This window comes from Colossoma macropomum, unplaced genomic scaffold, assembly GCF_904425465.1.
Source record: "Colossoma macropomum unplaced genomic scaffold, Colossoma_macropomum, whole genome shotgun sequence".
NCBI classification, from domain to species: Eukaryota; Metazoa; Chordata; class Actinopteri; order Characiformes; family Serrasalmidae; genus Colossoma; species Colossoma macropomum.
Window position 1 is genome coordinate 32,631,299 of NW_023494785.1, and position 23,488 is coordinate 32,654,786.

The 23,488-nt window shown below is 38.4% G+C and overlaps 1 protein-coding gene across 1 annotated transcript; it reads right to left on the reverse strand.

The window, feature by feature from the left end:
• Nucleotides 1-114: 114 nt before the first annotated feature.
• rhot2 (ras homolog family member T2) lies at nucleotides 115-22,665 on the reverse strand. Its single transcript, XM_036591138.1, has 19 exons — nucleotides 22,479-22,665; nucleotides 16,923-16,981; nucleotides 16,739-16,820; nucleotides 15,439-15,482; nucleotides 14,757-14,810; nucleotides 14,617-14,669; nucleotides 13,258-13,366; nucleotides 12,480-12,581; nucleotides 11,292-11,390; nucleotides 10,989-11,097; nucleotides 10,634-10,754; nucleotides 8,362-8,446; nucleotides 8,105-8,250; nucleotides 7,852-7,952; nucleotides 6,976-7,106; nucleotides 6,653-6,733; nucleotides 4,186-4,308; nucleotides 3,116-3,315; nucleotides 115-1,968 (listed from the first exon to the last, which is right to left on the reverse strand). The coding sequence occupies exons 1-19, from the start codon at nucleotides 22,513-22,515 to the stop codon at nucleotides 1,851-1,853; spliced, it is 1,854 nt and encodes a 617-aa protein (XP_036447031.1). The 5' UTR covers nucleotides 22,516-22,665; the 3' UTR covers nucleotides 115-1,850.
• Nucleotides 22,666-23,488: the final 823 nt, after the last annotated feature.

Below are 23,488 nucleotides of genomic sequence, written 5' to 3' on the forward strand. Positions count from 1 at the left end.
GTGAAAACAATCAGCCAACCAGCTGTTCCGATCCGATCACACGACCACATCCAATATTCAACAGTGTCTAGCGTCTCAAATTCACAACAGGACCAGAAGACAAAGAGACTTTTCCCCACATGAAAAAAAAAATGTTTATTACAAAATACCTTTCTTAGGACATACTGACTTTGATTAAATTAAATATTTCATGGAAGAACATGTCCACAACCCAGGGGCAAAGCTGAAGGGACTGCAGTTGGACCATTCGAAAGTGTGTGTGTATACCCAATGCATGTAACGGAAGGCTAGGCTGCTGAGCCAGATATGGAATTATTCCAAGAAACAATACTGGATAGTTTGATAACTACTACTTTGATAATTTCACTGGTGGGCTTCCATAAAAATGACAGGCAAAAGCAAACTGAATTTAGTCCTTAAGTTTAGAAATGTACTCTCACACAGGCACAAGCACACACATACAGGCATTATCTCTCACAGAAAGAGTCTATCAGTCTTCAATCCACATACACGTGCACATCTCCACTAAACAGTGGAGACCTTAACCTGATGGGATCTGATGCATGTGATTCAATTCTGAAAGCGCTTGGTCGCTATATGAATGAGGTCCACATTGTAGTTGAAAAGCTGATTGAGATTTCTTTAGGTTTTAGAGACACTGACTTTTCAACATTATCGGCATTTTTCAATCGATAAGGTGTAAACAAACTCATTCAGACTGATTTGATGTGAGAAACCTACCCAGTCAGAATTATTCATAGTGATAGTGAACCAGTTAAATGATGCCACTAAAATGTACCTTACAGAAAGTTATTACATGAAATGGTTATAAATTTTAATGCAGGGTGACGTAAGGCAAAATAGCACCAACAGAAAACGTTTATTATTTACCATTCTCATTACATATAAACACTAAGCCACATGGGCTGTTATTTTGGATAGCAAATAAAACTGCTATAAATGCAAATTGTAGACCTCCTGATCCTTGGTTATCATCACCATCACTGTAAAGAACACATCAAATCACTCTGAATATGTTTATATCTCACTGACTGAATTATGCAAACATTCTGAAGAATTGTCAGAATTCTCCTTTAAAAGGTCCAACCATCCATAGCTTTTGTAGTCAATCCTAAATTTCTCAGCTGATTTGAGACACATTTCGCCTCTTATAAAAGGTACAACAGTAAGATAAGTGCGGATGGTCCAAAACTGGCATTCAGGAAAAAAAATACAAGGGAAATTCTTCTTCCCTGTCAGTCATCAATATAACACAAGGAATATCTGGTTGAATTGGCAACCAGGAGGTTCCACCCAAATAAAATAATTCAATACAATTGCAGCATCTCTCCCACTGTTTGCAGGGTGCAATTCAATCCCTCACTCACACTCTCTCTCATACACACAAGCCCTATCTATTTCTGTCTCTCTCTCACTGTCTCTCATTGACACTGTTTAGGTATGTGTGGGTTTCAGTTAAACTGTAAATCAATTTGGCAAAAATATCACACAAGTCAAAGGTCAACCATGAATGGTGACAATAAGATTGGTTAACAAAGCTTCTAGCTTTCTTCTCCAGCATAAAGTTCACAGCTGCCGCTGTGTATGTATGAGGGGACTTGTACCACTGGAACGTATACAGCTGCCCAAAGTCCTGGTGACCGTGGCCATGGAGACTGGGGCTCCATGCTGAGGCTTACCTCAAAGTCTCCTGGTGATGCTGTCCGTAATTGACATGGTAAGGCAGACAATGTGAATTTACATATGTGTGAGACAGAGAGAGAAAAAGAGGAGTAAAACAGCAACTGAAGAGAATGAGATGATCAAAGAATGTTGTTGGAGTGTGTGTGTTATTTGTGTCTGAAGAAGGCTCTGTAGAAGGCGAAGCCCAGCACGGTGGCTATTGCAGCTCCAAGCGTCACACGCAGCCAGAAGGAAGTGCTGCTCATGTCCGAGCCATTCAGGTGCCTACAAACAAGTGACGACACACAAAGCAGGAAACATAAAATTATAAATTGAAGTGAGAACCTTCCAAATAGAACAGAATCTATGGCGTACATCTAAACATTTAAGTACAGAATCCCCAAATGTTTGTCAAAAGCCTAAGTCCTGATTTGAATTTCTCTCTCATTCTTATCATAGCAGATAAACATACGCTGAAATATATTTTAAAACATATTATCTATATCTTGCTTTGGTAACATTATAATAGCAGGCCCTAATAATTAGCAACTTAAATATTATTCAAATAGTTTGTTAATGATTTTTAATAATTTACATAATTGTTACCTATATGTTAATAAAATACATCTGAATTATTAAACATTTACTTTGTGACATACAAAAAATGAATTATTATTTTTGAATTATAGAATTAATCAGTCATTTATGTTTCATAAAGCAGCAGGATAACTACTTAATCATTTAAAATTACAATTACTAAGTAGTTAATCTATTTTTTACAATGTTTGTATGCAAGTAAATGCTTAGTATTTCAGGTAGTTTTTTACCCTTATAAGCATCGAACTTCTTACTGTCACTAAGTAGTTGTTTAATAATTCATATACATTTATTAATGCATATGCATCATAGATCGGCACACCAATGCCAATATCTCATTGTACAGCATGACAATGCATTATTGCGATTAAACCACAGTTTCATTATTGATTTTTATTATTACATTGTGAGACAATTTTGACTCAAAAACTGATCAACAGGACAGTTTATTTACAATACATGAAATAAAAATAGCTCCAATCTAGCAATGCTGCATTTAAAGGCTACTAAATTAAGTATGCATCGCAAAAACTTCAGGACTACACTCGAACCGTCAAAACAAAAACAGAATGTAAACGAACTATGGACTCACTTGTTCATAGCTTGAGAGAACTAACTACACATTTGACATACGTATATGACATGGCATTAGTAATTGAAACTTTACAGTCATACAGCTTACTTTTCTCTATCTCAGGGACATTTTTGGCAAGTTTATTACGCTAAAGGGGAATGAGGCAGAGTGATACTTTTAAAAATGTGTTTATTTTTCAGAATCAATGTAAGCCCTATCCCTCTCAATGTGTGAGTGTGTGTGTGCGCGGAAAAGACGTACGGGTACATGGCTGCCCAGGAGAGCTTGGTGTAGATGTGCGTGTTGCAGTTTGTGTGCAGTGTGGAGAAGCGCAGTGGAGCAGGGAGCCTGTGTTTGTAGCAGAATTCGGCAGGGCTCATGCCGTGATGCTGCTTCACCTCTGGCAGGTCCACCTTGGAGCCCACAACCACACATGGCACCCCACGGTCCATGTAGTGCTGCTGCAGGGACACAGACAGGGAGAAATCAAAACAGCTTTGACGAATTAGTTAATGGAGCACTTACTAGCACAAACTAGTGAATTCTGTTTGCTTATAAACATCAGTTATGTATGGCTTAATATGTATATATGTCACCTCAGCTGTGTGTGGTTTACAATTTACTGTATAATAAAAAGCTTATTTTACACTATTGCATGCAAAAGCTTGAACAACCCCTGGGCAAATTACGGTTTGTTGGTTTTCTACATGAAAACAAGTCAACATGTCATCTAAATATGGCATTTTTGCACATTTCAGGGCAAAATTTTTTATTATTTGCAGAGTTTAACATATTGGAATAAAGTAATATAGTAGAGGTCACGAGACCTCTACTATATGCTTTGCATCAGCTTAAAAAATATACAGCCAATAGTGGTTCTGTGGTCAGAAACTGACCACTGATGAAGGGCTAGAGCAGCAGTAACCAAACCTGTTCCTGGAGATCTACCTTCCTGCAGAGTTTAGTTAAGTTATGCTTCAGCTCATCATCCGCTTTAGAAATCCTTGACTGGCTGAATCAGATGCATTGGTAGGTAACGGGGTCAACATGTCAGAGGCAGGTTGAAAGTAAACTCTGCAGAAAAGCAGATCTCCAGGAGGAGGGTTAGTAACCACTGAGCTAGAGGATGGCTAACAACATGTGCATCAACAGATGAGCGTACACCAGAAGGGTGGAGCTACAAGGTAGGTCTTTCTAGTAAAGCGGTCATTGAATATTTTAACTGCAATGGTGTAGGTATAGGTAGAAATGTATGGATCTGTCCAACAGACACTAAAACACCCCAACCTGAACAACATGTGTGCGTGCAAGGGCAGGTTGTGTAGGTATACCTTGTATATACTAGCACAGTAGTTGAATGAGTCTGGGTCACTGACATCATACATCAGACAGGCAACATCACATGCTGCATCTGCTGTCTTCAGGAACTCTGTTTCCACATCAACTTCCTCCAGCTGCAGCAAACAACATGAACATCAGACAGGAAGTGACACAGTAGCCTGTCAGGTTTATGGCACAGACAGATATAGGGTTGGTTTCCTGGACAGAGTTTAAGCTTAAACTAGGACAACACAGCATTCTGAATGGAAATTCTCCATGTAGTTCAAGACTAGGCTTGATCCCTGTCTGGGAAACTGATCCATAGAATCTTAAGCCTATTTCACAGCAGATGAGGTAATCCAGAACCGCAAAAGCAGATTCTGTTTGCGTTCCATTTTAACACAATACAAACGTCTGTGCTGTCCGTTTATCGCTTAAATAAAGTTTGTGTAGTTAACATTATGACATCAACAATAAAAAACCTGACTTGCTGCCGTGTCTGCTGCTAGCCTTCTCACCATGCGATGTACAGCTATACGAAGAGGGGGAGATGCATGTGGGCATGTAACCGATAGAAGGGATTCCATCACCTTGTCAAAGAGTTGAATTACTTTGGTTGATTTGTTTATTAGACTAGCTTGTATATTATAGCATAAAAACTGCATTTCTTCACTGTCTTTGCATAGAAATTGCTAGCATGCCGTGTGCAGCACACGTCAGCAATAACCCCAAAGCGTATTTTTGTGCATCACATGCGCATTAGCGCCAGTATGAAAGGCTACACTGATTACTATAGGAGTGTATTGGGTGCGGCACAGTGCTGCACATCACACAGTGCGGTTATCGTGTATAGCGTGAAATGTGCTTTAGTCTAATACAGACGGCTGATCGCTGCCAACCTAAAGTGGTGAGTTCAAGTGAATTTCAGGAGGGTGAATGCAAGAATATCATATTGTATATTTAAGTTAACTGCATACAGACACATCTAGAATCCTAAACATCTGTAATTCCACAGAAGATGCATAACCCCCACCCTCAATCATTCAATTACATTAACAAATCCCCTATGTCTTATCCATTACATCATCCCCTGCATCCACACAGTCTTCTCTTCAGGGTGTTTGGAAGCACAAGCAAGTAGAAACATATATAGTTAAACATTAAGACTAGGCATTTGCTTTAGAATTGTTCTTCTGAACAAGTCTTCCTCAACAGTTCTTAAAAACTGAGCAGTTTAGAAGAGCTGGGGGTAAATGTTCAGAGTCAGCAATTTAAGGGGAATTCAACACATTTTCCCACAGTTTCTGCATAATTAAGTCATTGTGACAAAAAAAGGTCATTCAGAGTGGTGTTACATAAAACGGTTAATTAAAGAGAAACCTATGAACTGATTTTCTTTATAGTGGTGGTAACTGGAACCAGTAGTTGCAAAGTCTACAACACAAAAAGAGCCATTTTATTTGCTATCTAAAACAACCAGTAAACCTACATGTCTTCTGAGCTTTTATATATAATGTTAACAATAATAAAATAGCAGTAGATATAAAGGGGGGGTATTTTTTCTTTGGGAATTATTTTGCTTTACAATATCCTAGTCTTATCCACACAAGTCTTATGCCAAAACCTTATCTTGAAAACTTTCGTAAAACAATGTCTCGGATATCAGGCAGCGTATTCATAACTCTTTCGTGCCATAACTTTTCAGTGAGGCATTAAACACTTGGATGTCTGGTTCCACTGTGAACAATTCTGACTTGATAAGTTTCTCTAGTCAGCACAATTCACATTAAACCACTCTGAATGACTTTCTTTACATCTTAACAATTAAAACAATTGGTGGAATTCCCCTTTATGTCAGTCTGTCTAGTAATGTGGAAAAACTTTGGAAAGTTGTTGTTGTAAACAGCACTGTACAAAATAAAACTGAATTGAAAGAGATACCTTTCATGGTCCTCTAAAGCAGTCCTCCTCATCCCTGTCACTTCTAAAGCCAGCAGTATACTTCAAAAGACAATGTTTTGAGGCAAACCAAATTGACACAGTGGTTTGAGATTGCGATGCCCTGTGATGGACTGGCGACCTGTCCAGGGTGTATCCTGCCTTCCGCCCAATGACAGCTGGGATAGGCTCCAGCACCCCACCGCAACCCAGAAGGATAAGCGGTTTAGATGATGTATGTATGTATGTATGTATGTATGTATGGTTTGAGTTTGTTTGGTGGGGTGGGGTGCTAAACAGAACTCCAAATAAGCACAATGTTTGTTCTGAGACCACCCTGCACTGGTCACACACTTGCCTGCGTTACTGCACAGAGCAAGCCTCTAGCAGCGCTGAAGTTCATGCACTGCATGCTTGGAAGTAGCTTTATTTCTTTGAGCTCGTTTGTCATTTCAATTAGAAAGGTGGCTAAAACGTATGCAGATCTTAAGCAGTGTCAAGGCATGTGTGATAACTTCTATAAAAATGTGGTTCACTTACGATTAGGTATTTCTCCTGGTTGGCAACAGTGACCGTGTTTATGGTGTAGAGAGAGAAGGCACTGGGATTACGCTCGTCACTCTGAAAAACAAACGTACTTCTTATCACCCCCAACCGGATGAATTTGATGAGCAATTCATCAAGAAGACAATAAAATATAACTCTAATATATGTCCTTTAATATATAACTATGTTTTTTCATATAACCTTTTTATTACGGTGTAACTGTATTTAGAAGAATTGAAAGGTGTCTTCAAAGGTCATAGCACAGTTAGTATTAATGTTAGTATTAAAGTTAGTATAATGTAAGGCTTGTCTCTCACCACAAGACTCCGGCCCAGGAAAGCTTGCAGGAAAGCGGTCTTTCCTGTCCCACGTGGACCAATCACTTTGCAAAGAAACACAGAACGCTGTGTCTGCCCCTTTTCCAAATCTAACACTTTTTCTCTGGTTACTGAGAGAGAGAGAAAGAGAGAAAGAAAGAGAGAGAGAGAGAGCGCGCGAGAGAGAGAGCGTGAGAGAGAGAGAGCGCGAGAGCGAGAAAGAAAATCATCTCTTCAGATTAAGGAGTTACAAAGTAAAACAGTAAAGCACTTAAATTATTTTAACCTTTATAAGACTCATTCAAGGGGAGTAAATGATTATTTCTGCATAAATAAACTGTTCAGACATAAACAAAGTCCTACAGAGTGGTTTGATGAGAAATGTGCCACTGTAGAGAAACTTACCAAGTCAGAACTGTTCATAATGGTGGTGATAAGAACCAGAAGTCTGAAGCGTTTACTACCAGTAGAAGCTACCAAACAGAAAAATACTACTAAGTTACTTGATGCTTGAGAATATATTTTTTAAATTTACCATTATTATACCAACATCAACGTTACATTTAAAAACTAAACAGACACGTGCAGGTTCACTTTGTGTGGTAGACTTTGTGCCCCCTGGTTTCCCATCCAAACAATAAGTTTCTCTACAATGAACCATTTCACATCAAACCACTCTGAATAACTCTATTTATGACTGAATTATGAGGACATTTTGAAAGATCTATGCACTACGGTAAATGAAAGCTCTCTGCAATGCACTACCTGACACAAGCTTACGAATTGAGTCAGTCCAGCCAAGTGAAACTACAAACATGCAAAGAGCTGTTAGCTTTGCATGTGAGCATGCAAGCGTTTCTCTGTGCGTGTGCATACCTGTGACCGCAGACGTCTGAGAATCCTGCTCCATGAGAATGGGATAACCAAGGTAACCCAGGTACTCCAGACACCGATGGACGTCCAAGTACGCTGACAACCTGCACATTGGCCAATAAAATGTTAGTGATCACATATTACCAACTGTAGTAATCTCATAGTGATTGCAAACATAACGAATGTGCGAATGGTTGTGATTGCACTACAGAGTCATTTGCTCTCTAAGCTCTTTCCCCGCTATGGGTTTGCTTACGTCCACTGGCAGAGGTAGCCATGTTGAGAGATGTAATTCTCCTCCGTGGTGTGGACACTGCTGTACACAGACTCGCTCCAGGGCATGTAGGGAAATACGCTAAACAGGTTCCGCAGCTCTGCTGGAGAGAGAGCAGAGTCCTTGTCCTAAAACAGAAAGAGTTATCACAGACATTACGGTTACCTCTCCTAAGCACAAGAGGGCGCCATGAAACAGGGTCACAAGGACAAAGGGCTTGGCTGTTTAAATATGATTACCTCATCGTACTTTTCAAAGAGCCTCTGGAGGAACTGATAACCGAGATGATTCAGCTCTGTCGTACAACCGACAGGTACTCGTAACCTGAGGAGACGTGAGCATATGCACATACACATGAAATGAAATGCCTAAATGAGAGTTTCTTAATCCTGCTTACAGGAACCAACCATTCAGCACAGTTCCCTATTCCCTCCCTACTTCAAAACACCTGATACAACTTGTGCAACTTGTGTAGGACTTTATAATAAGTAGCTGAGCAGCAATGGGTATGTTGGAGGAGAGAACAGTTGAAATTATGCAGAGCAAGGTTAAGACACAATAACCTAAAATAGTGCTTTGGGAGTACAGCTTGTTAGAAAAATCGAATTGTCAGCTTAACTTTTAAAGTAACTCAAAGAAGTAAGCAGTAACACCTTGAAGGATCTTTGTATCAGAAACCACAAAAGCAGGTCTATTTGAGAACAACTCAACGTGGTTTGAGGCACCTGTGCAATGATTTAAGCATGCAGTTTGCACAATGCTAACTGGAGGGAATAAACTACCATTACTTCTTAAATCCATTAGCTTCACAGATGTAGTGAAAACTAAAAAAAGCAGACTTCAGACATTAAACTTGTCTTGATCAACTAGCTCTGTGTTATTACTTATCATTAAAATAAATATTAGCTGACAATTAATTGCCATATAAATAACTGTGACTACCAATTTAAATGTATTTTATTGTTCTTTGTACGCAGCAGTATAAGCCTGAAGTGACTAAACTGGCTGATTAGCTATCGTGTTTCCTAGCTGTTTACTGTCAATAGCTCCAAACTGAGGAGACACAGAGACATTATAAGAGGAGAACGTTCACTCATTGAAAAATTATGTGATAGTTCTTAACAACCAACATGGCGTCAGTTCACGAGGAAAGTCACACTCTTCAGTAAAAAGAGGCAATCGGCTTGCTAGTACAGCCGCAAGCAGGAAAAGCCGCTTCTCGTTGAGGAGATATGCGCTAGCCAGAACAACCTGAAAATTTTCTGTTATTTGAGCCAAACGTTACACAAACTGTGTGATTTTTTTTGTCAGATTTTACCAGAGATTTCAGAGATAGGACTCTAGGGCCATATTATAGAAACATCTCAACTCATAATCTTATCTGTTTAGTCACTAGGACAACAAAATTGTCCTAACTATGGAATAACCCCAACAGTGTCCTAACTTCTGTTTCTATAGTTCATCATCTTATCGAAAAGAGAATGTTATTATTTTAGGCAACTGTGATGGGTAGTCTAACAAGTTCACTATAACAAGCATAATGGTGTGACATTTATTCATGTTGCAAAATGGCAGCCTCACTAGTGAGACTGCAGTTTAGAAAAATCCCAGACACTGCAGACAGGCTTTCCCCCATTCCCTGTCAACATCCCATATGTTAATTTTGCCAATCTTGAAAAATAAAGATACTGCAGCAACGGCAGTGAATAATGAGAAATATGAAGTGACATTATTAGGAGGATTTAGAGCAGCTTACACACCAGCTAAAGCTTTATGAAATGGAAACTGAAACTGGGAGCAGCAACACTCTGTTAAACAGCAGGGGGAGGTCCAGCCACAACATTTGTAATTTTTTTTCAAACATCCAGTTCATAACATTTTAGGTTTACTTGCACATTTCACAACCAACTTGCATCTTTGTTTCTATTTTTTGATTGTGTTTACATTTACATGTGCACATATTGTCGACTGCTTTGTAACAGACATAATTTATCAACTTCAATAGAGTAGTTTAGTGTTTCTGAAATTGAGATATGATGCTGTAAGATATAGTTCTGAAATTAGGATTTGCTTCTGTAATATGAACTTGCAAGCAATCTTATTCTGAACTTGTCAGATCTTAACTTAGGACTAAAGATAGGAAGTTTCTCTAATTCGTTCCCTGCTCTCGTTCAACACACCTTGTGTGCAAATGAACAAACATTACTCATTGCCACCCTCTTAAGGTGTTATCGCAGTCAAAAGCTAGAACTTGTGTTCTTAAGACCAATAACACGGCTCAATGCGTTTTTTTTTCCTTTTTACTTTATTTACATGCATGTCTCGGGCAAACAGATGAAAATACATCCAATTTACTTTGTTATGACATAAGCAAAAAATAATGAAAGCTATAAACTGTGAATGATAATCACTATCAGACACTTACGTAATAATTGTGACAGGCCTAGTGTTAAGGGGGAAACTGTGCAAATATAAACTTTTCCTTTAACACAAGGGTGAAGCCAAACTCACTGTGGATAGAGGTAGTCATCTGTGAGCTCGAGTGTGTCGTCATAGCCGAACTTGCGCAGGATGGTCCATGTGGTCTCGTGACGTCCTCTTTGAATAAAAAGTGTGTTCAAAAACAGGAAACCTGGGGGGAAAACATACATACACACGTGCAACAGAAGAGTGTCAGCATAAAACTTTGCTTTCATTCAAAGGCAAGAGAAGTGCTGTGAGAATGATCTTGTTACTGACAAAGTCTGAACCTCCACCTTTCCCTTTTAATTTATGTAAAGCTTTACACTGTCACTCAGTTAGTCCATCATTGTTCTCTGTGAGCCTGATTCTGCATTAACTTTCACTTAATGTGAACATGTGTTACCATTCAGCGTCAGTCCGTTGTCCTGCACCCCATCGCTGGTGTTTTTCCACACGACCGTTTTCACATCCTCCAGAGCCTGAGGGGCTAATGGATTCCCAAAACAGGATTTCTACCAAAACAAACACACACACACGTTAATGACCTTCTTACACAAGAGTCAAGTTAAATCTGAGTAACTGGCCAAATCTGATATCCAAATAACAATGTGAAAATGTTTACTGATGCTTCATTTCATTTTCTTGGGAAAATCTATACTGTTCGTGAAAGAAAGGTGCACACAAACACACACTCGAATGCTCTTACCTGAAAGTTGTTGAGCTCAGCATCGCTGAGAATTCGATCGTTGTCTTGATCAGATATGCTAAAGATCCGACTGAGGGCACGGACACACTGTGGCTTCAGCTGCAATACAAACATTATTTATCACAAATTAAGAGACAAATTCACCCATTAGATGGTGTACACTAGCAAGTTAATAGGGGGTTTGGCAGTACATTAAAAATAGCATTCCAGAGAATATGGAAATAGGAATGTATACTTGATGTGTGTTTAAATCCAGATTAAAAGGAGACTTTAGCACTGTGGCTCTTTTTCCTCCTTTGTTTGTAATTGTGCTGCTACTCAATTTAGATCATGATATTTTATTTGTTTAAAGTTTTACTTATTGCTTCTGTCGGAAAAAACGTTGTATCTCCAAAATGGTAACTTTACAGGAGAACACCTTTAATGTAAGTCACTGCAAACAGACTTTGTTCCAATTAATTTTGGGCCATTTCTTTTGGTTCTTTAATCATGAAATTTACTCATAATGTAAGGGGCATCTGATTAATAAATAAACTTGTATGACAAATAAAACCCTGTGATGCCCTATAAAACAATAAGACAATAAAACAATAACACAACAAAACAGAACACTAAACACAGATGTTTTTTTTTCCATCTAGAATGAAGCTGCTATTCTAAAACTAAAAAGAGATGATACAGTTTACATTTGCAATGTGAACTTAAAAAGCTATTGTGGATGCAGTATTGATTTTTATGCAAAGAAAAAATATAATTACATTTTGTTATATTTCTGTCTATTTTTGACATCCCTTGCCCTAACAAACAGACAAATGTTGGATGTGCATGTTCAAACCTGTTAATAAAGAATGCAAATTAAAATAATTAAGTAGTTATGTAATTAAATAGTACAGCAAAAATGACAGTAATAACTCTAGACTTCTAAGGGTTATACTTAAATGGACAAAACACAATCATATTAATTTTCTTTTGAATACACTTTGAATGCACATTGAAAGACTATCTGACTGAATCTCTGCACACTCTGAATAACTCTGTCTCAACCTCTTGGTTATCAAAAGTAGTCCTCAAATCCCCAAAGCTGAGCATGACACTTTAATTTCAGGGCCACACCTCAACGCCCACACTTCCTCCAAAGGAGCAGCCTGGTATTTAGGAAATTCCAGCTACAAAGGGGTGTGTGTTTACCTGTTTGTCCTCAGGATCGTACAGTGGTGCAGTAGGGTGGAGAACAGCTTTCTGAGCGTAGTAGAACAGCTCGGAAATATTTTTCAGATTCTTCGCAGAGCACTGCAGAAATAAATCCACACACCCAATATAATATTCAGAAAGGTTATGCTATTTGACACATATTAAGCTGACAAAAGCAGAAACAAAGACCAACACACACACATTCAAACAGAAAGAAAAGCATCAGTCACTTCCATTTCTATTTAGGAACAAATGTATCATTAGTACAAGAATATTACAGTTTTTGTTTGAGGTTTTTTTTTCTTCACCAATCACTAAGAAGCATTTTCCAGTGCCAAGTTCACCTTTTCAAAACACTTTAAACTACTCTCTGCAGAAATATGAACTGCTGGGCTGATTTTTTCAGTTCAGCTACAAAAACATGAAACACTAGTGTTCTTACAACAGGAATACATTGTCAATCAGTTATTTGTTCTGTAGTTTTTTTTTATATTATAATTAGTTTATTACTCTTTGACTGATCATGTAAACAACACTGTAAAAGTGGAACAGGGCAGAAGTCGATTTAAAGTGTTTTTGAAGTTGAAACCATTTTACAGTGAATAAAAAATGTGTATATTAAACAAAAAAAATCCAGACTATTATTGTTAATGAGGATTTCAGCAGTGTTAAAGAATAGATGGTGTTTTTATGAACACTTATGGCAGGATATCACTAAAGCATTGCTACATAAAACACAGATCAGACTTGTGCATGTATGGCCAGCTGTCCTAACCTCCACACAGGTCTCGATCTCAGAGAACTGGTTCATGATTGGCAGAATGGTTTCCATGGAGCTGCCAGACCGCAGATCAGACTTGTTGCCGACAAGTATGATGGGAATCCTGCAGCAACAAGAGAACAATGAATCAACAAACATTTCCAATGATAAATTTAGAACTATGCTAGATGCTAAGTGATATCATTTATACTGACATACCGATACTGGGGCTGAAGAACAAAAGTGATTTTTAAGAACTGCGATATTGATAGTTTTTAACTGCAATGTATGTAATTTCTGGAGAGCGAGACAAAGAACAGTCCAAAAGACATAAAAGCCAGACAAACAGCGAGTTTCTTTTCTGGAAAACTGGTTTAACTTTTAATAATGATGGTTTTAATTTATACGACATAACATGCAACATTAAAACTACTGGATATCATGAAGATGAGAGCAAGAAATTATGATTAAAATCTGATTGGATGAGCCACAAGTACAGACATTTTTTTAAAAACTTACTAACCTTTCTTTTAAGCAAATACCAAAAAGTCTAAGATTATTAAAAATTAATGCATTAATAAGCTAAATAAAAGTAATAAAATACTAACAGCTTAATCAGCAACTGCAATATTACAAAACATTATGTGCACTGTAAGGCTGAAAAACAGTCAGCATTCCCTGAACAGCTTTTTGTATAAAAGGCTACAAAAATAAATATATATGTACTCAATACCTTATAAATGTTCCTCACGGTGATGCAGATTTGTTCTAACAGTAGCCATGTATGCGTCACATATTTTACAAGCAACTGAGAATAATCATCATGTTTGAAGCATTTTTACAGGCTAATAGTTCCGGATAGAGTGTTTTTTGAGCAGTGCACGTATGCTTTACAGACAATGTAGCTGAATGGTTAAGATACTCGCCCTCTATATGGGACAACACAAGCCCAGCTAAGGGAAGCGCTTGTTGCTTATGGCTCTACATCAATCTAATTACATCACTCTGGCACTCCATGAGGTATTTACATCTGCTCTGTCATCACAACCCTTAATGAAACACTTAACACGGAAACTATTATTGCGAGAATGCTCAAAACATGGTTTACCGTGCAGCCCTAAATAATACATATAAATAATACATATAAATAATACATATAAATATTATTACAGAACAAAATAGTCTAATCTAAACAAGGTGTGTCAGGTTTGCAATTCTTTTAGCAGAGTAGCAGTACTCAGGGAGGACAAGTTACATTTAAATCAGAATTATGTATTTGGGAAAAAGTTGATTGGAATAGTGACTGATTGAATTTTATCAGTACTGCCCAGCATTACATGAAGGTCTGAAGGAGAGACAGTGATTGCAACGTACTTGCTGCCTTTTTCAGCTCCACCGTTCACAAGAGGAATCCATTTAGTTCTGATCTAAAGAAATAACAACACTTAAAACATGAGCCAGAGATACATGGTGGAACTAATGGAATGGATTCAGGGGTGCTGGGGAGGGTGTACCTTGTCGATGGTTTCCTCCTGCGTTACGTCATACACCACACATACAACGTTAGCCTAGAGGGCACATGATATCAGCATTGACTACTGTAACACAAGAGTTCAGTACACAGTAAGGTTTAAATTTTTCAATGTCAATTTGTAACGTCAATGAAAAGATAATGGCTATTTAATTAAAGTTTAGTTACAAAATTGTATATACTATAGCAAGTGATCTAATTAATAACAACTGTTCTAGAAAATAATAATAATAATAATAATAATAATAACAATAATAATAATACATAACGATTTCAGACAAACATATTAACCAGGGTCATCACAAGATAAAAGTCAACATGTTGAAGTGCAGTCGAACAAATACACCTGAAGTAAGAGCACGTTTCACATTTTGAACTTCTTCATTAAAATACAGACAGCACATCTCTCTAAAAAGATCAAGTTCTGTCTTTACTCACAGACTCATGGTCACAAATTTAAAAAATAACACACAAAGGGGCGCCTTAGCAAAACTGTCTTAGATCTATACAGACCAAGAGAACGTGGAATTCAAGAGCTGAAGTTTTAGTTTGTCATTAATAACATATCTTAAAATCCTAATGCAATACTGACATTCACTCTTTTATTCGAGTTGATGCTACTAGAAACAGCAAGTATTGCCAACACTACGGCAGCTAATTCTTACCTTAACAATCTCTTCTCTCAGCACTTCTTCTGATTGCTCAGTCTCTGCAGACAAAAGTAATGACAGATTGTAATGTTTCTACACTGCCCATACATACTTACACATACTTATACACCAGTATCGTCGCTGTCAAAAGTATTGTATGCTTAAGAAAACATTCTTAACTTTTGATGCAAGTTTAGGTACAGAGATTTTATTCCAAGCAATTTTAGAAGATTTATATTTTCAAAAAGTCTTTTCAAATAAGAGCAAAAAAAAAAAAACACAAAACCAATTGAAATAACACAAAGAACATTGAATATTTTGATTAAACATAACAGGAAAGAGAGTAAACACACCTACAATGAAGATAAGTCAAAAGTTACATTAAAGCGTGGTGAAAATGAGAAATAATGATTTGCTGTTTGCTGTTTCCTTTCACTCTTCTGCGCCGGTCAGTACAGATAGTTTAAAGAGCTCGAGCAGAAGCACAACGAGGAAATCAGCCACATGGGACTGTTTCACAATGAACATTGGATAAGTCATTTATAATCTCTGTTTATGCAGAGTGTTAAAAGGGAATACAACACCTAAGAACTTATTCACTACGGGTTTGATACCACTTGAAAATACAACATCCCCAGGCTCTCTGATGCTACAGCCGTCTGTGGCCAGGAGCCCAAGAGAGCACAACTGGGAGGTTGTGTTTTTAAATGGTAACAAACCTGTAGTGAAGAAGTTCTTGATTGTTGTATCCCCCTTTAAAAATTTGCCTCTCTCTCCCCACATCAGTCAGCACAGGCATCTGTTATTTGAAGTAACAGAACCGGCAGTTTTTGTTCTCCTAAAAGCATGTTCGGCTTCACATGACTCGGAGGAAGCTAGTGTTTACCTTTGCCCCCTAGCGCTGGTGATAGTGTGATTGGGGGAGTCATAACTACTGGGTGGAATTGGATACAACTAAATTCTGGGAAAAATTAAATCCCCCCCCCCACAAAAAAATAAGAAAAAACACAACCTCCCATTCAATACAGAGAACACAACAAAAACAGTAGCAGAAAGAAACGTCTTCGGGGACGCTGGACTTCGTGGCATATACTGTAAACAACACACTGTACTCATTTTGGTAAGCTTATTCTATGGAAATATTTTTTATTTACTTACAGCATTTAGGGGTTTTCATTAGTGTGTGCTCTGAATTTCAGTTTTGGTTTCTGCCAAGAATATCCTGTGCAAATTAGTGCATCACTAATTTCTACACACTCACACCTGAACTAACTCTAAATAACTGTACACATACACCACTGAAACACACACTTACCAGAGTAGTCCACTATATGAGTGGGCACTTTCTCAGGTGTGACATCTGCAGGTATGGTGATCTCCTCAGCCCGCAAGGGAACCTACCGAAGTGACAGTGAGACTGTTCTCATTCACGCAATCATATCTTACCATTCCAAGAGAAAACATACAAGCATAAGCAAATGCACTGAACGAGAGCTCACCGCCTCAGGAAACTCCTCTCCTACCAAGGACATAATGAGAGAGGTCTTCCCCACCTTGGCTGAAGAGAAAAAGATGGCATGAAAAATTGAGGAAGCAACAGTTGATCAACTAAGTTACACTATATGTCTAAAGTTTTGTTGACACCTGCTCGTCCAGCATTTCTTCTGAAATAAAAGCCACAAAAAGTCTGTCCAACTTTGTAGCAGCCTCTGCTCTTCTGAATGTTGAAACCTTTCTGCAAGGTTTTGATGGCATTTAGCCACAAGAGCATTAGTAAGGTCGGGTACAGATGTTGGACGATTGTTTTGGATCACAAATGACACTCCAGCTCATCCTAAACGTATTAGATGGAGGTCTATCACTCCAGAGAACGCAATTCCACTGCTCCACAGCCCATTGCAGGGCACTTTATATCCCTCTAGCTGACACTTGGCACTGGGCATGATGAGCTTAGATCATGTGCAGCTGCTACAGAGCATCCTATTCTGCTCGTAATTCTTTTCTGTGGAGATTATACAAACTGCGTGCGTGACTAAACATCTGTGTCAGCAGTAAGTGAACTACTAATTAAAAAGGGTGTCTGGATACTTTTGGACATATGGTGCATGTTTAGCTGTTTGTTTCTTTGGTTTTGCACTGGAGCTATGACGCTAGTGTAGCTAACAATTAATGTAAGCTTATATTCCACCAATTAACACTGTGCTAAATCATCACAAATTCACCTGTACAGTTGCTGTCAAACAGACTTACTTATATGGTTTGACACTGTACAACACTATAAAAATGGACCAAAGTACAGGCAAAATTCAGGCTTCAGGACTGCTGCTACTGTTTTTAGCTATGCAACTTGCTTTTCTTCATTTTCACATTTTAGTACGTCATGTAGTGTTTGGACACCAAACACGTCTTGGCTGATCAATTGTATTTAAAGTAGAGAAAAAAGAACAGATTTTTCAGCAAATTATTCTTTTAATGTACAAATATAAACGGGGTAACAGGCCAAGTGGAGGGAAATTAGATTAAAACTGGACTGGGATCAGTCAGCTTACAAGCACAACTGTTACATGACCACGTTAGCTTGTGCTAGATGAGCAAGTCCACTCAACAAAACTGGATGTGAATGCTACATGAAGTCTATAGTCAACCTCAGCTGTTCTGCACACAAGCACATACGCTAAGCTGGCCACAACTACTGAGTTTTATCAGTTGCATTCTGAATGGATGTCTGCAAATCCGTGTGCACGCCCTTCTGTGTATGAAAACAAATGCTAAGCAAGCTATACTCTGGCTATGACTTTATGGTGACAATAATTAGCCTTTTAGAGCAAGATGTTGTCACAGCATTAAAAAAAATTGTTTTATTAAAATGAAAAAAATATATATTATTTTGTTTTATTTGGTGCATTAAGGAGACACTGGTAGCAGTCATACCACTATGTTTTTTGCCTGTGTGTTTTTCTTGTAGCATAATTTTGAAACTTGCCTGCTAATACAGCTCACGAAAAAAATACATCAGTTTAATATTGGTTGATCTGCATGTAAGCAAAGTCCTTATAGGAAGGTCTATCCACTTGACAACATCCCTGGCCAGTTATTTCCAGTCACACAAGACCGGGTTCCTGTCTCTTTGAATGAGGAAAGACCTATGAAACGGAGTCTCATTAACATTTCAAAAACACATTTAAAATCACTGGCGAAATCTGACAAAACAGCTTGTAGCTAATAGTTTTGGCTCAAGTAACGCACAACTTTTCTGCTTGTTCTCTCAAAACGAGGGGAAGCTCTTCTCATTTGCGGCTGGATGTCAATTTTTTTCTGAAGGGCAGGTGTTCCCTGTAAACAGACGCCATGTTGTGCGTTACAACCTTTCCTATTCGTATTTCAATCAGTGAACTGTCTCCTCCTTTATAATGTCTCTGATTAAGTCAAACCCTGCTTCCTGTTAAAGCAGGTGGTTCTCGGCCACACTGACTGACAAAACCTACCAAACTTTCTGTAACTGTGAGAAGCCTGGCTTGCAAAACTACATGAAGCCAAATGTGTCCTGATACTGCAATGAGCACATGAGACCATACACAGAATCGAGCAAGAGAGCAGGAGAGAAAATTTGCGCTGCTACACTGGGCTCACAGATAGGCAGGTCCTGACCGATGCAGATGTTCACCTTCTGCTTAAGGTCAGCTTGCCTAAACAGGTGAAGACAAATCCCCACCAAACCCTCCACAGGGATTAAAATTAATAACGGTAACAGAGGACACTCACACAAACACACATGCAAATACACAAACAGAGCCAGATGTTATGATGTGGACAGAAACTGAATCGTTGACCCATTCTAGAGCCCAACCATCTACATAACATCTACATACATATCTAATTTTAAACACATTTAGGATTTTGGCTTCTCTGAATGTTTTTTTTGTAAATTAAATATTGTTATGCTACTAATTAAATATCAAATGCACTAACTAATGCTTACTGACCCTCATCAATTATTCTAGGATTTGTAATTTTCTGACTACCATTGCTAATTAAAAAAAAAGTAATACAAGAGACAGCATAACATGCAAAAACAGCTTATTTAAAGTCAAATTGAAAATCAAATTAGACGTCTCTGTGCCTGGTCATATTAAGCATGATTAATCTTATTTCATTTAAAAGGCAAAATTCTTGTTTTTTCCCTTAATCTTCCATCAAATTTTAATGATTTTTTGCATGCCTCCGAAACGTCTTCTGATTTTTGGTTACATTCAGCACCGGCAGAGAGTACACTAACATGTGCATAAATGCAGCACCAGCACTGAGGCAAAAACATTCAAGCAAAGATTGTTGTTTGACAGCTCAAGAGACAAACCTTCACTTGCAAGATACATACATGCAACAACGGTAAGCCAAGCTATTTATTTAGCTGTGCAACTCTTCAGATCTGGCAGTGATACGATTTGTAAGGAAACAGTTTTGCATATGACGCAATAAATTCTTCTCCGTAAAGTGAGATCCAATTCAATCAAAATATGTTTGCTTGATGAGTTATGGATCTATAGTGTTTGGTAAACCTACCACAAAGACACACTTTGTAGGTTTAAAGTTAGTGTCTGTAGCCCCTCTGTTGCTGTACAATTTATCTGCCTCCGTACAACCCCCCCATAAAGGGAACGAGACCACCATAAAACCAACACAGACCAGATATTATTTTGGTGGTGGATCATTCTCAGCACAGCAGTGACACTGACATGGCAGTGCTGCTGGGGTATTTAAACACCTCAGTATTACTGCTGGGCTAATAATAGTACGGCAACCAAAAACATCCTGGTCAGGCAGAAACTGATCTTTGATGAAGGGCAACCAACACAAATTATGTGTGGAAAATAACTGTAAGCTACAGTCTCTAACTGTACACCAACAGGGTGGACCAACAAGGTAGGTGTGTTTACTAAAATATACAGTAAGTGTACACAGTGTTTAAAAGTTTCAGCAAAACCATCATGTCAGATATACTCAGACACACTCAAACAGACACTCACTTGTTTTTTTTAGAAAATGGTTCTATACATCATCAAAAGGGCTTCTTCTATTGTTACAAGCTTAACATCTTAACAATCAAAGCACCCTTTTTTGGCGCTACATAGAACTATTTGTAAAAGGTTCTATATAGAACCATCTAGAACATATTCTCCATCAATATGAAGAACCAATTCACCATGCAAAGAACCACACCCTTAAAAAAAGACAGTTCTTCAAATGTTCTTTACTAAAGACATTGGTTATATACTGAACAATGATCGCTTAAAGATTTGGATGCTGAAAGGGTTCTTTGCAAGATGAAATCATATCAATCTTCAGACTGATGGAGAATGTGCTGCATATAGTTCTATACAGAGCACTTTCGAAAAAGGTTCTATATAGCACCAAAAAGGGTTCTGCTATTGTTATGATAGTCCACCCAAATAATAATAAGTCATAAATGGTGGATAATGGTGGTCCTTCTCCATTGATGCACAGCTGACCCACTGATTTACACTGGATTAGAATCGATGCCCTGATTAGAAGTGATAATGTATAAGTTATAAAAAGCCACGGGGGAAAGAGTCAACCAAAAACTGACCAGTCTAAGAAGATGCACAAGCTTCGTCATAGAAGTAACATCAGTGGTTACATTTGCAGCACAAATCGCTGCAGGAATAACTGCGCTCCGTTCACACATTGATGTCAGCTCTGCCAGCTGGTCAAATTAGCACGCTAATGCTGCTACTGCCTGTCAGAACAACGGACACAAACTGCCTTCAGTCTAATAATGGACAATAACTAAATTAAAATTCCATATTCTGGAAATAATTTCTTTCTGAGTGACACAAATCAGGAAAAGTCGAAACCAAATCTATAAGAGATGCTCAACTTCGGTTAGCTTAGCTTAGCTAAGGTTAGCCTCAGATACGACCTGGTAGCTTGTGGCTAAGTTAGCAAACACTGCTTCAACAAGTGAGCTGGTTCAGTTAACGTAACTGTCACAAGTGCAGTTTTATACTTAGCAATACAATAACAGTATTTAGAGTTTGTTAGCTAGATATTCACCTTCCTGAGGGGGACAGCAACCAAGCTAACTGACTAGCTAAGCTAACACCTTGTAATCCTTTCTATTAACGTTTTTAGCGACCTTTTGCAGTCGGAAAAAATGAAAGAAATTCAGATACATCGTGTTAAGATAAACAGCATAAAATACCACAATCAGGTTCGTTACTCTGAAATCATTCGTTGATGTCGTAACGTTAGCTAACCTTAGCTAACCTAAGATGTAAAATAGCATTGAGGTTCATTAAAAGACCCATTAAAATATTCAGACAGGATTTAACATCAAATGTAACCTGTAACGTACTTATATAATATTTATAGTATATATGTTTTTTTTAACTGACTTTTTGTACAAAAATACAAACGCTACTCAGATTTAGAGATTTAGCCAACTGTAAACATCTTTTTCTCTACTGTTGAGCCCCTATAGTCAAAGTGGGGCTCCTGTCACGTTAGCCATGGAGCCTTCAGAGAGAGAGAGGGAGAGCCGTTCCTACTGGAGGACAGTTTTGGTTCCTCTGTTCATCCATAAAAACAAAGGTCAGACACAGCAGTTTACACTCCTAGCAACATGCTGACAGAGATATATCAGTGCATATCCCACTTAATAATGAAAATAATAATAAAAAAAATAACGTTATACTATCACACACATCATCGCTGCCCGGCCAGTTTTCTTCTCCGCACTTCTGGACTCCCAGTTCCAGACTAGCCAGACTAGGAGCTTCTCTGAGTATTTTCATGTTTCAGTAATGCTAAAATATCAATATTGTTCTGCATTTTAGCACTGAAACATGAAAATAGTCACAAAAAACACCCTAAAGGGGTTTACTACACACCATCAACTTAAACCTGCTATCTGTGTGACGCGCAGTGACCAACCCTCTCAGAAATGAGGTGAGTGAAGTTGGTGAGATTAGCAGCCTGGCTGTTTCTGACAGTTGCTAACGTTAGTTTTTTTCATCATTGCTACCGGAACTACTTACGCTCCCCTAACAGCAGGATCCGCACATCGCGCTTCATCTTCTTCTGTTAATCTTTCTGCGATGTTTATTAGGCACCTCTCGTCGCGAGTGAGCAGTACTTTCTGTGCTTTTTAGAAATTCAAACAGCTCTCCTCCTCTCCCTCTGACCCATTTCCCGTCCAAGGAGAAACCGACCGCTCTGTGCCGCTCAAGCCGACACTCAGCGCCCCCTGTCGGGCGAGCCGCGCCATCTGTTTCCTGTGTAGAGGTGGGTGGCGCGGTGATAGCTGAATTTCATACGGCTGTGATGTCACTCCTGTCACATATGATTAGGTTCCCCCGTTTTATTTCATTTTAAAACTGAACAACTGCCTGATTTACATCCTGTATAAATAAAAATAATGCGTGGCCATGACTTAGTAAGCCGTGATCTCGTTCCCACGCCTTACTAAGTCGTGGCCACGTGTTAGGATCTCGTTCCCACGTGTTACTAAGGCATGGCCACGCATTATTTTTATTTATACAGGATGTCATCATCAGGGCTCCGTATTTATGCAATTTTTGTGACTTTTTTCTCTGAATCGTATTTGGAACTAGACATCAGCAAGGTATTGTGTGTAAAACTCAATGCCAAAAACTGCACTACAGTGCACTGGTATGTTAGGTTGTTGTTAGGGTGTTGCCAAGCAGTTGATATAATATTTCAGGTGCTTACTAGTCATACAATGTGGTTGCCATGGTATTTCAGCTACTTGCAAAAGCATAACAATATGGTTGTTAGGTGTTTACTATGGTATATTAGGTGGTTCCTAGAACATAGCTAGAGTGTTTCAGGTAGTTGCTAGGGTTTTATCAGGTGGTTTCTACATCATCCTAATTGGTTGCTGGATGTTGCTAGGTGGTTACTTGGATGTTGCTAAGCAGTTCACATAATCATATGTGGGCTGTAAAAAGTGGTGAATTTTGAGCTTATAATAATAGCAGAAGAAGAAAAATAACTGGATGTTAGCAAAGTCTTGTGAGTAAAACAC